The sequence below is a fragment of the Pseudorca crassidens genome, chromosome 20, assembly GCF_039906515.1.
Source record: "Pseudorca crassidens isolate mPseCra1 chromosome 20, mPseCra1.hap1, whole genome shotgun sequence".
In the NCBI taxonomy this organism is placed as follows: domain Eukaryota; kingdom Metazoa; phylum Chordata; class Mammalia; order Artiodactyla; family Delphinidae; genus Pseudorca; species Pseudorca crassidens.
In genome coordinates, this window is record NC_090315.1 from 61,160,281 (window position 1) to 61,173,314 (window position 13,034).

General features: G+C 56.1%; 1 protein-coding gene across 10 annotated transcripts in view; it reads left to right on the forward strand.

Annotated features, from left to right (window-relative positions):
- The window catches only part of BANP (BTG3 associated nuclear protein), a 104,213-nt gene that overhangs the window by 51,063 nt on the left and 40,116 nt on the right, over nt 1–13,034 (forward strand). For all 10 annotated transcript variants that reach the window (XR_010939381.1, XM_067721305.1, XM_067721308.1 and 7 more), the window contains 2 exons: nt 1,137–1,312; nt 10,221–10,460. Coding sequence is in view for 9 of the 10 variants with exons in the window: in XM_067721305.1 (XP_067577406.1) it covers nt 1,137–1,312; nt 10,221–10,460 (416 nt within the window). In the remaining variant the exon portion in view is untranslated. The remainder of the gene's footprint in view (nt 1–1,136; nt 1,313–10,220; nt 10,461–13,034) is intronic.

Sequence of the window (13,034 nt, forward strand, 5' to 3'; positions counted from 1 at the left end):
AGCATGTCGGGTCGGCGACGTCCCCTCTGGTTGGTGAAGTGGCGGAGGCGTTTCGAGGTGGTGCCTTTTCCACCCCTTTTTCTTTGGACACGCTTTGGCTGTACCCTGGGTCAGAGGCGGGAGTGCGTGGAGGGCACCATCGCCCCTCGTGTGCTGGCGCCCCGCCGGCGTCGGCCCCACCGCGCTGCTTCCCGGCGAGTCTCGCAGGCCCTCCTGCAGCCGGTCCCGCTTCTACCTGGCTGTAGCCCAGGTCCCCAGGGCCCCAGACCCCAAGCAGACCGGCCGCGGGAGGTGGGTGCGGACGCTCCGGGCCGAGGCCGTGGGCCGGCAGAGCAGCAGAGGGTCCGTGTGCCTCGTGCCCGCGAGGGCGGAGTCGTGGCCAGGTCCGGAGCGTTTAGCGAGGTCCAGCCCCCAGGATGGAGCCCCCCGGGGTTTGCCTCGGCAAGCAGGGACTTCGTGCTGCTTCCCCTTCCCCGTGCGCGGCAGCATCTCGAAGGAAGTCGAAAAGGTCATTCAGAAGGCTGGTTTCGGAGCTGGCTGGTGTCTGGTTTCCTGGCCGTGCCTTACTGCGCTGTATCGGGGTCCCTTGTGGTGCTAAGGATGCCCCCCAGGAGATCCTCGACTGGCTGTTTTAGCCCCCTCGAGCGGTTTCTGGCAGTGGGCAAGTTGGGAGTGAGAGCTGCGTCTTCACAGGCCGGGTCATTTCTAGGACATCTCTCGGGACGGAGTGGATCGGTGCAGTCAGTCTGGGTCTGCAGACATACTTTCTCTCACTCAGCCTTTCCTTTGACACGGCCTCAATCTCACCCTGATTCAAAGGTCCGCGTTTTGTAGGGTTACCTCCATGATCGGAAGGGAGCGTTCTAGGCCTTGAGTCACAGCGGTTTGTGATTTCACTTCTTTTGTGATGTAAACATGTTTTTAAACGTTCCAAGTTTCATACAGTTTCTTGGAGCCACAGGCTGTCTCCTGCTATTAATCTGAGTAGAAAGAGCTGAGGGAAGGCTGGTGGCCCAGTGCGTGTGCAGAGGTAGCTTCTGTGAGACGTGAAGGGGAGAACGTCGGGGTACAGAACCATCTCTGCGTGTTGCTGTGCTGCTCTCACCACACTGCTGGTGTCTCTGTTTCCCGCGCAGCGCGGTGCCCGGGCGTCGGCAGAACACCATCGTGGTGAAGGTGCCAGGTCAGGAGGACAGCCACAATGAGGACGGGGAGAGCGGGTCCGAGGCCAGCGACTCCGTTTCCAACTGTGGACAGTCAGGAAGTCAGAACATCGGCAACAACGTCACCCTCATCACCCTGAACTCGGAAGGTGCGTCCTCGAAGCTGCTCCTCTTCTCCGCGTGGACGGTAATGGGCGTGCCGCGGCTCTTGAACAACTCGGGCTGAAACTGCGCGGGTCCATGACACGTGGACTGTTCACTAGTAGTTGTTACAGCGTTGTACGATCTGCACACGGGGAGTCGTGAATATGGGGCGCTGCGTTCACGGGGGGCCCACTAGCAGTTACGTGTGGATCCCTGACCACATGGAGGGTCGAAACCCCCCACATTGTTCCGGTGTCAGCTGTAATTTTTTCCCCTGCTTTTTAGAAAAGTAATATATGTTTATTGTTTTTGAAAGATGCTAAGATATGAAAATGACAAAGAAAGTACAAATAACCGGAGACATTCCTCATCCAGAGATCTCCAGAAACCCTCTGGGCTTTTTCTGCGTTAACATACACGCTAGATTTACGAGTTTGTAACTCGCTTTTCCCCATTGCATAGTAGAAATCTCTCCATGTTGATGCAGATTTACATAATCGTTTTCAGTCAGGTTTGCTTATTGAATCTAGCTCTGGAGGCTTTCCGATGATGGACAGCTGTAACTTGAGAGCTGTCGGTTGGCTCACTTGTCTGACCACAGCTCTGTCCTGTGTCTCTGATGAGGGCCTCACGCAGACTCAGAGGGGCCACACGTCCACGTTGAGTCCACGCTGCCCCTGCCCACTGTGATATAGGGGGAGCATCCTTTCTCCTGCTGGGTCTGGGGTCCACTCTCACCTGGCTCTGGGTCCAGGTGGTGGCCTGGCATGCCCTCCAGAGGGTTCCTGCCACCTGGCAGCTTTGCCCTTCTCTTGAGGGCTGAGTCAGTGTTTCCCAAAATAGCGCAGAGAGAGAGGAGGGAACTGGGCAGATGTAGCATCGTGTCACTGGGTCCTCAAGCCTATAATTTGTTAACTAGGAAGGGCTGGTGAGGTGTTTCTGCTTCTCCGTCTGAGTCGTTGATTTTTCCTAAGAGCACAGTATAGATTTTTCTACAAAGATTTTCCTGTTAGACTTGTTACCACATCTGAAGCATTGAAAATGTTTTCCTTAAAACGTCATTCACCTCTAACATAAGTTGCTAGGGTTGAGATGGCAGAGCAGGGAACAGAGAAAAAGCAAACTGGGCCACTTAGAAAAAAAATTGAGGTCTAATTTCCATTCCATAAAACTGACCATTTTAAAGCAGACGTGCCGGTAGAGGGTGCACATCACCCCTGTCTAATTGCAGGGTATTTTTACCACCCCAAAGAGACCCCACAGCAGTACCCCCGTGCTCCAGCCTCCAGCCCTGCCACCTCTGATCTGCTTCCTGTCTGTGGGGTTGCCTGTTGTGGATGTTTCATACGAGTGGAAGCACGTGGTGCCCTCCCGTTGTACATGCACCAGTCCTTCATTCCTCTTTATGGCCGGATGACGGCCCATCTAAGTGTGTAGATAGGCCACACTTTGCCGATCTGTCGCCCGTTGATGGACGCTGGCGTTCCCACTTTCTGACTGTCACAAACAGTGCTGCTCTGAACGTTTGTGTGTAGGTTTTTGTGCGTGTCTTCATTTTTCTTGGGCTGATACCTGGGAGTGGAATTGCTGGGTCAGGGCAGCTAGTCTCTCTACTCATTAGACTTGAGGAAAAGAGGGTTGCTCCTGATTTCATCTTAGTGGATATCGAATGAAAATTACATCTGTAACAATTGCAGAGAAAGCTAATTGTTCTTATTCTTTTTCCATGTGGATTTTGGGTAAATACTCCCGTAGGTCTAGCTGTGTACTTTAGGCCTAACTTGTTTGGTTTAAACGGCCTCAGCTCTGAAACATGACATTGGATAATTTGGGGGGAGTCTGGGGTTATCATAAAAACCAAAAATGTCATCTTTTAAGTTTGTATGCCCTAATGTGATCTGATTAATGTGAAATATATTTCAGGGGGGACTGCAGACTGACTCTAACGTGAGCTTACAAAAAGGGATCCGAATTTGAGCTTATTAGCATTAAAATCTGTAGGGAAAAAAGTACAGGTTTTCTGTGTGTCTGAGTGCAAGCTTGCTGCCACTGTCCTCGGGAATGTGTCCCCCCCCACCCCCCCGCAGTTCTACGTCCTGAGAATGTCAGGTTGAGCCACCTCGGTTGGCACGGGGTTTGGGAAGATGGAACAGAGACCGCTGGTGTGTGCACGTAAATGTGGGCAAAAGAGCTAATCTGCGAACGTCTCACACGGGCCTGTAGTGGCGTCCTGTGGCCAACATCCTGTGACATTTATGATGCACTGAGAGTCGGATTCGCTGCTTCCCTCCCGCGTCCTCCCGGGACCAGAATAGCTTGCTCGACTGGGGAGCGTCCAGTCAGCTACTTCCTATCAGAGAAATGGGGATAAGATGTAGGCGCTGAAGGGCTGGAGGCTCGGCCTTAGGTGGAGTCGTCTTACTTCCTGATAAGAGCCCAGGGCTGCACGTAGACAGACGTTCTTCTCTTCTTATAAAAGTATTTCTGTGCCTGATTGCAGAGAACCACAGAGTTTCAGCATGGCTGTTTCTTAAGAATTCCGCATTGTCTGCACGAATTGGCATGCCGTCCCCTAGCAGATCTTTATTATACTGGAGTGGTGCCAGGGGATTTACCCGTGCGTTAATCGGCAGTGCTGGCTGTCACGGCACCAGCTCCGTTTGGATCAGAGAAACGCTGACGGTGGGGAGCGGTGAGCCGCAGGCTTAGCTCTTAGCTCTTGCCCTTCTCTTCCCCGGCACAAGGCCTTCGTTTACCCCGATCTTTGGGAAGTACTGAAAGTGTGTGGGGTTCATCGTTCCAAGATTAAACTGGTGAACTGAGTCAGAGAAACAGATTAGCCAAAGTGGACCAAAAGTGGGATCTGGGCATTAATGAAGGGATTTAGTTAGATTCTTAATAAAGAGTTTAATTCCTGCCGTTTATGCATTTCATAATTCTTACGGAACTTGACTAATCCTGCATGTAAAACGTTTGGTACTTGCCTTTAATAGGGAAGTACTTCTGTTATAATTGAATTATTGTCAGAAATCAGCCTTGTATATGTTGCAAAGCCCCAGTCAGTGAAGTGATTTATACTCACGTATCTGTGAGTATAAATAGGTACAGATACTCACATATCTGTGCTGGGGTGGGGGGCAGGGCAGGGAGAAAGTCTGGGAGGAGCAGGTGATTGATTCAGCAGCGTTGTCAGGCACAGCACGGGGACCCTGGGGCACCTTCTCCGGGGTGTTGCTGGGCTGTGGGCTACGAAACAAGATCAGTACAAATTGCTGTGTTCACGAAACTGCAGCTGTACGTGTGCTGAGGAGGAAGTTTAGCCAGCAACATTTCTTGAGAATTTGTTCACATAATTTATTTTACGTGAACTTTTCTTAACACAAATTCTTTTTATTTTAAAGATTTGTTTTGATGTGGACCATTTTTAAAGTCTTTAGTGAGTTTGTTACAATATTGGTTTTGTTTTATGTTTTGGTGTTTTGGCCGCGAGGCATGTGGGATCTTAGCTCCCCGACTGGAGGTCGTACCCGCACCCCCTGCCTTGGTAGGCAAAGTCTTAACCACTGGACCGCCAGGGAAGTCCCTGCATAAATCCTTTGTGTATTTGGTAACATTAAAACGCCTTTTAGCAGCCGTCGTAAGTAGGCCGCTGACAAGAGCAGGATTAAGAGAGAGGAGTAGTGTAACAACGTCAGTGGGTCTTTGTGCAGGACCCCGTAGTGAATGGTCACTGATCCCAGATCAGAGAAGAGTGGCCGGAGGCTGGCGTCACAGCATCCCTCGCCGAGTCTCGGGTCGGCATGTGGGACCCAGCATAGGGACACCCCGTCTCTGCCCAGTGCTCCCGCTCTTTCTGCCAAGTGTCCTTGGACACTCGCTGTTGTCACAGTTGAGCTCATGACGACTGTGCTCAGCGGGCGGGATTCCCCGGAAGAGGCTGGGCTCCGTCCAAGGTGTGGCCACGTGGTTCTGTGGGATGGGCCCAGCCTCGGGGGATGGAATTGGCCGCAGTGCCAGAGACGTTTGTGGTTTTCCCTTTCCCTACAGCATTATCCTGTATGTAACCTAACGCTTTCTAATTCCCAGTTTAAAAACCCCAAATTGTCAATCTGTCCATAGCTTAAAGATGTCACGTCAGTCCCAAAGGAGCAGAGGTGCTTGGGCTGCAGGCACATAGTTTACTGTGTCTAAAGCCAGGAGGGCAAGCTGTCAGGTTCTGTGGTCGGTTGGAGTGTTACCGATTCACTGCAGGTGTCACCCTTGAATGAGGCTCACAGTCAGGGTGTAAACACCTTAATTCACAAGGGCTCAGAAACAGGCGACAGCTTCCGAGGACGGAGTGTGGTCCCTGCTGAGAGGCGGCCCACAGGGCCTGTTCTGGAAAGCCTCCTTGAGCCCCTTCCCGGGGCCACTTGGTCCCCCCCACCCCCAGCCCGCACCTCACATGTAGAGAACTTCGTAACCAGCTTGGGCAGCCTTTATAAAAGCCCAATGGAAGCACAGCCTGATCCCTGCTCGTGGGCACGAGGTGTCCTCTGAGGCTGGCCCAGAGGTGCTGGAGCCGGCCTCGAGGACCTGACCTCATGTGACCCCCTGGGCCGTGTGTGGACACCCCGTTCACCTCAGAGCCTGCGTCGTCACCATCCCTTGGGTGGAGACTGAAACGCCTCCCTGGTGGTCCCCTCTCGTGGCTGCAGAGACCAAGCCTGTTGTGAGTGATCGCTGAGGGGGACTGGCGGCCAGGGCGTCTGGGAGCCAAGGCAGCAAGTGTCCGAGTGGCCCATCCTGGGGGCCCTTCCCTCCATCACAGCTGCCCGCACAGGACTTAGAGGCTTCTGGGGCCCCCTGGACGGAACACCGGCGTCTTTGGAGAGAGCCCGGGCGCTGGGCTGGGCTTGGTTCCGGGGTGGCATTTGGAGTGCTGGTGACCTCCCAGCCTGCGTGACGCGTGTGCAGGGCATGCAGGCTGCTGTCGGAGGACTCGCAGTTTGCCCTTTGCTTTGGAGGAGTGGTGACGCCTTGTGTCGCGTTTACTCAGAGTCCCTGAGTTGCAGTAAGGCATGTGAAGTCCTGGCACATAGGAGGCGCGGAGTAGATACTGTCTTGTCTTTGCCCCACGCGATTAGCTCCCACGCCTAGGCCCGGGCCCAGCCGAGTGGCTCCGAACCAAGGCTCCCTGGTGTCAGTGGACGTGCTGGTGTGTGCATCAGCTGCCTCGGGACGTGTGCCGGTGCGTGTGTGTGCGTGCCTGTATGGACGTGTGTGTTCTGTGTATACACGTGTATGTATGCATGTGTGTCAGCGGGTGGGGAGCAGGGGAGGCATGGCACAGGTAGCTGCTTTATCTCTCTGTCAAGTCGGCGACCCTGAGACTGTGGCCATCTTTTTCGTCTTGGGGCTTTCTCCCGTTCGTTTCATTTTCCTAGAACTAAAATAGACCCTCACAAGAAGTATTTGTATTCTGAACTGTTTGGTAAGAAAGTTGAAGCTACTGCTGAAGGTTTTTCTTTGAATAGCGTTTTTAGAAATGTCAGTTAATTTAATTAAAGATTTAAATGATTGGAATAGAAAGCAAGTTTATTTTTCTTATAACCCAACTGGTAGTTTTTAAATAAAGCCACTAGAATCTATTGTTTCAGATGCCAAAACTGGACCAAGCTATTTTAGTAAAATAAATATATCCTTTCTGAATTGTCAAAAGGCAGATTTCTCAAATATTTATGTGGGCTGGTGCTCCGTCTTGTTTTACATTTAAAAGACGAGATTCATTGTCACTGGTGGGAAGCTGGGCCCAGGCTGGGCTCCGGCTCTCGGGTCGGGTCGGGTCAGAGGTGACTTGGGGCGGAGTCAGCAGGTGTGGTCCTCGCACCTGGGTGAGGACTGTGCGCCCTAGCGTCTGGGCCAGGGAGCGTGGAGGCGCTGCCGTCTCCCGGGAGTGCCTCGGCAGTGACCGTGCAGCCCTGGTCCTCCCTGCCCCGGAGGGGTCCTCTGTTCTCACGACAATGGCTGTGTTAGTCAGACTTGCTGCAGGCTGTGTTTCTTGTCCGCCTGGCTCGGGCTTCTTGCTGGTCAGATGACCACACACCTGAGACTCACAGCATGAAGGAAGTTAGGTTGTAGACAGGTTATAAAATGCCTTGCAAAATTTTGAGGTGTTTGAAAGACACTTTCTGGACAATTTCCTACATGACCAGAGATGTTTAAGCCATTATTTTCCGGAGTGATAGGGAGGGAAAATAGTTAATTTTTAGACTAATTTATTTTTTGGGGGGAGCAGTATTCCCTGAAATAATAACTTCTGTAGGAATTTAAAATGCCATGTTTCCTCCTCCAGAATGTCCTGGTAATACTCCTGGAGGCCCCTCTGCCAGCTCTGGGGCTGGGCGTTCATCCGTGGCCACGTGTCAGCAGGGGACTGGGCGAGGAGACAGCCCTCGCGGGCCCGCAGAGCCCGTTGCAGTGGCCACGCGCGCCCTCCCGCTCACGGTGGCCAGCCGGTCGCTTCCTCACTGAGCCCGTCCGGCCGTTTCCATGTTCTCCTCTGCAGCACAGCTCGCAGAGATCATCCGTGAAGCCTGGGGAGTTTCTGATCGGTCTGAGGATGGTCATTCTTTACGTAAAAATGAGGCTTGGCTTTCCTTTGTGAACGCTTTCATTCATTTAACTTGGTGTTTTGCCTTCCTAAGAATTAAGTTTAATAGATGAGGTCGCTTTTTCGTTCCTTCCTCCTGGATCAGTTTGACAGTGTCTGCCTTTACCCACGTGTGACCCCGCTGTGTGCGTGGGATGGCGTGGCGTGGCCCCGCCTTTCTCGGTTGTCGCTGGAGCTGGGAGGCTGAGGCTGTCCGGGGTGGCGTCTGCAAGGAAGGTGGCCCTTGCTCTGGCGCATCGCTGTTGGAGCAGTAGGGCCAGGTCTGGGGCTTGGACAGGTGGGGCGCTCCTTGCCCCGGCCAGAGAGCCGAGGCCCCCTTGCTGGGGGCTGGCAGGACTCTGTCCCTGACCCCCAACCCCCAGCCCCGCAGCCTCTGGTTCTGTCATGGTGCATGTGCGAGGGCTCTGGCAAAGAGGATGCTTCCGGGGCTGGGGAGCCGAGGAGGGGGCGCGTGTGCGGGCAGCCCCCGGGGAAGCCGGCTCTCAGTCGGAGTCAGTGATGGAGAAGCCGAGCCGGCCTCGCTCTTGGACGGAACGGCCATCCCGCCACCTCCACGCACGCTCAGCGTCACTTTGATGAGATGTTGACTCGCGGTTTGGAAAATGATGCTGAGCTCCTGCCCAGCGTTTACTTTGCTTTAAAGATATTATCTAAATGCGGGAGCCGGCCTTGTAGAATTCATGGTACTTGTTTCTGAGAAAAGCGCAAGGCTCTCTGGCCCCGTGGCAGTGGGGTAGAGCCTGCAGCCCACTGTCCTTGAGTCCAACGCGGCGCCCCTCCTGCAGCGGCCTGCCCCTCCCCCCCCACTCCCCTCCCTGTCCCTCCCTCTATTTGCTTGTGGCTTGATGGCCGCAGGTGGAGGGAGGGTGGTCCTTCCACTCTGTTTGGTGTAATTAAGCCTGTGATCCTACATTCACTGAGGATTTAGATCCTGAGCACTAGACCCAGTGCCAGGCGTAGAGTTGCCCAGTGTCTGTAGGTAAACTAATAAACTCTCCAGGAGTTGGAGCCTTCTTGGCATTCCAGGGATGACTGAGAGACAGCGCCTCTAAAAGTCGCTTTCCATCCACGTTTAGATCACGTGTCCACTAGCTTTCCTGTAGGCAGGTGAACGTAACAGGTGGCTGCTGGCGAGAAAACTGCACGTATCCGAGCCTGTGCTCGTAGCTCTACCTCTTCACTTCTAAACCATCTGTGTTCCTGAGAAATGATTCTTCTGACTTACCTCTGATTCCGAGTTCCAAAAATCAGATCTGTGATTTGTTCTTTGTCCTTAGCTGAAGTCAGGAGCTCAGCCTCCCTGGCCCTTCCAGCGTCCGCCCCGGCCCTTCCAGCGGCCGCCCCGGCCCATCGGTGACGTGGTCGTCCTGACGGGGTTGCAGAGCCTCGCCTGGTGTCGGAGGATGTCCTGTGATTCAGGAGCCCGGCCGGGAGCGGCTGCCTGTGGCGTGGCAGGGCAGGGGGTGCGAGTCACAGACCGGCTGGCCTCTGGGCCTCGTGCTCTGTTCCAGGCCTGCGGCAAAGCCAGGCGGGGCTGGCTGCCCTTGTGGGGCCTTCTTTGCGCGTACAGGCCAGAATGTAAATATCAGGACATTTCAAAACAAATCGCGTGAGAAATCTTGAAACAGTGATGACCCTGTTGGCTGGGACACGGCTTAAAGGCCCGCCGGCCTCGGCAGGAAGCTGCGTCCCTCTTAGAGGCTCTAACTCTCCCCCTTATCGCCGCCCGGCGCTGGTGCTTTCAGGGGCCGCCGCTCACACCTTAACTTGCCTCCACGTTAGGATCAGAAGGGAGCGTTTGGAGAGCGGCCAGATGTCCAAGCGAGTCAAGAGTCCTCTTGATTTGTGATCATACGTGGAGTTTCCTTTTGCCAAAGGATAAGGCTTTTTAAAGTTGATGTTTGTTTGACAGCCGTCAAGCCCTTTCACACACGTGGTCGATCCTGCAACTCCTGGGAGGCTGTGACAGAGAGGGAGGCTGGGTGGGGGACGCTGGCCCACTTGGTCAGGGTGTAGCCGGGAGGCCCAGTGCCCACTGTGTGCCTCCCAAATCGTCTCTCATCCCAGACGGAGCTGGCGGGGCGCCGGTGGGCTCGCAGACAGGGGTCTCCCGCCTCTCCTCCTGGGCGGGAGGAGCGCCAGCTGCCCTGTTCCTCTCTGTGGGCCCCCTGCCTGTCCTGGGGACGGCCCGGGCCGCCTTGCTGGAGGTAGAGAGAGCGGGGGCAGTGGCCGGAGCTCACCGAGACCCCTCTCTCTCGCAGAGGACTACCCCAATGGCACGTGGCTGGGGGACGAGAACAACCCCGAGATGCGGGTGCGCTGCGCCATCATCCCCTCCGACATGCTGCACATCAGCACCAACTGCCGCACGGCCGAGAAGATGGCGCTCACGCTGCTGGACTACCTCTTCCACCGCGAGGTGCAGGCCGTCTCCAACCTCTCGGGCCAGGGCAAGCACGGCAAGAAGCAGCTCGACCCCCTCACCATCTACGGCATCCGCTGTGAGTGTCTGCCGCCACCCCCGTGCCGGCCGCGGGAGGGCTCCGCTGGGGGTGGGACCATGCTGTCGGGGGGAGGGGGCTCTGGGTCAGACCTGGGCACGGGGCCAAGAGAGCCCTTTGCGGATTGAACGTTTCCTTTAGGAAGGGCTGCCCAGGGCACAGGCAGGCCACCCGCCTCGTCCCTGTCCTAGAGGGCTGGGGTTCTGGGCTGCCATCGCTGGTGGGGCCGGGGACCTCGTCATAGGGATCTGGATCCCCCGCGTGGCTGCGAGGGTGGCGCAGGCTGGAGTCTGTCGTGACGGCATCGTCCGGGTGACATCTGGAAGGGGTGCGGCGTGCCCGCTTCCTGCTCGTCAGCACCCGCTGGCCTGGTTTCACCCGAGAGCCCGCCCGACCCAGAAGGCGTTCGACACGGCTTACGATAAAGACGCGCGGGAAGCACGTAGGCTTCCGGCAGGAGGGTCAGGTGGTCACGTCTGACGATAAAGACGCGCGAGAAGCACGTAGGCTTCCGGCAGGAGGGTTAGGTGGTCACGTCTGAAAAACCTGGTGCTGGAGAGTCTGAGTTAGCGAAACGGAATGGAAAACCAATTACCCAGAGTTCACTGTCTCACAATAGAGAAGGGGTGCCACCCTGCCCGGGGGACCTCGTTGCTCACACAGAGCTCTGACGGCGATCCCCGGGCCTTTGGGTGCAGACGGTGAGAAGCAGGGAGAGGAGCTCTCCGGGAGCCTTCATGCACAGGCGGAGTTGTCTTTCCTGTGTCTGCACACTGACCTTGGTGGAAGTTGGGGGGTGGCCTGGCTGCGGGTTTTCCTGACAGGTACTCAGCTGGGCGTCCAGTCCCTGCCTCACCCCAGGGGGCTCGTCCTCCTGGTCCCCAGCTCATGGCCCCGGCCATTCCGAGTCCCCGTGTGTGTCTCGGAGGCTGGGAATCATGTGGGGTGGCTCCTGAGAACCCACCCGTGGGACGCGCTGAGGTCAGCCCTCGGGGGGGAAGAAAGCCGGGCATGGCGGGCAGAGCCCAGGCCAACTGACAGGTGCGTAAGGGCTTTGCCGTCTGTGTTCTAGGCTTTGTGAGGCCTGGGTCGTACCTGCCGGGCTCTGAAAGCAGCCGCTCTCACAATGCGGACGGATCGGCGTGACCGTGTTCCAAAAGAATGTTGCTTTCATGGCAGGCAGCGCCCCCGCTCTAGAGCACGGTGCCAGCCGGGACCCTCACAGCATGCCGGCTGATGCCAGGGGTTCTGGAATCATGAGCCGGAATGTCAGGCTTGGACTGAGGGTCACCTGGGGGCCACCATGGCTGCTGCGTGTTGCAGGGGTCACCGGTTCTCTAGGCAGCGGGGTGGTCGTGCTTACAGTGGAGCCAGCGGTGGGCCGGAGGGTGTTTTGGAGCGAGGCCGGCCTGCCTGCGTTCTCTCGGAGGCTCCTGTGCCTGGGAGAAGGGTGGGGCGTGTCTGGGGCTGGCTGGGAGCCGCGCGGACAGCTGCTGTGTGTAAGCAGCCCGGATTGCCCTGTACATTTAGCTCACAGTTGTTTCTTTTTTTCTTTTTTTTCTGATGTTTTGGTCTCGCCGTGCAGCATGTGGGATCTCAGGTCCCCAGCCAGTGATCGAACCCGTGCCTTCTGCATTGCAAGCGCAGAGTCTTAACCACTGGGCCACCAGGGGAGTCCCTACAGTTTCTTTTGCAGGCAGGGGAAGCCTGTGGGTGTCCTTAAAATAGAGGAATTCCGACCCAGAGAATACCTTTGCCGCCGCCAGCCACGCCCACCCCGCCGTGGACAAGCCTGGGCTTACATTTTCTTCTCTGAGCGTCAGCAGGATTTTCCTCGCTTTCTTTTTAAGGGAAGAAGCCCAGCATTTTGAAACCCATAGGCGCTTCTTCTAGAGCGGGAACAAGGTTACTGAGGGAGAGCGAAGGCGTGCGGGATGCCACCTTCTTCAGGGCTCCCAAGGGTGGACGGGCCTCCCAGAAATTTGGACAACCAGCCATGTAGTTCGTGTGCTCCGTGCAAAAGTAGATCATTATCGGAACTGAAAAAAAATGGGCCACGCTGTCATGAGGCGTGTGACCTAAGAATGGAGCAGTTGCCTTTTTCCCCCTCGAATTGAGAATGTTATAGCCTTAGTTCTTAGGGTTTTTACTGGTGGGTCACATAGGCGTCTGCTTAGGCTGCGGGACACGCCTGGCTGATCTGATGAGAACAGAGAGGAGGTGGACGCGCTCCCCAGCGTCGACAGGTCCTTGAAGACGCCTGTGATGGGGGCGCTGACGTGGTGAGATCCCACGAGCCCCCCAGCAGCTTGGGCACAGATGGAGGAGTCACATGTCCACGGAGGACTGTCGTCGGGTCAGCCCCCCCGGGGCAGAGATGGTGTTGCTGCCGGGGCTTCGCTCACGTGCGACGGGCTGCCCGAGTGGCCCGGGGCTGCCGTACCGAGCTCCGCCGACAACACGGTGCCCTGTCCGGGTCTGGGGCCACGGGGCTGAGACCATGGCGCCGGCAGGGCCACGCTGCCTCACAGGGCTACGGATGAGTCTGTCTTGCCTCTGGCAGAGGCCCACAGC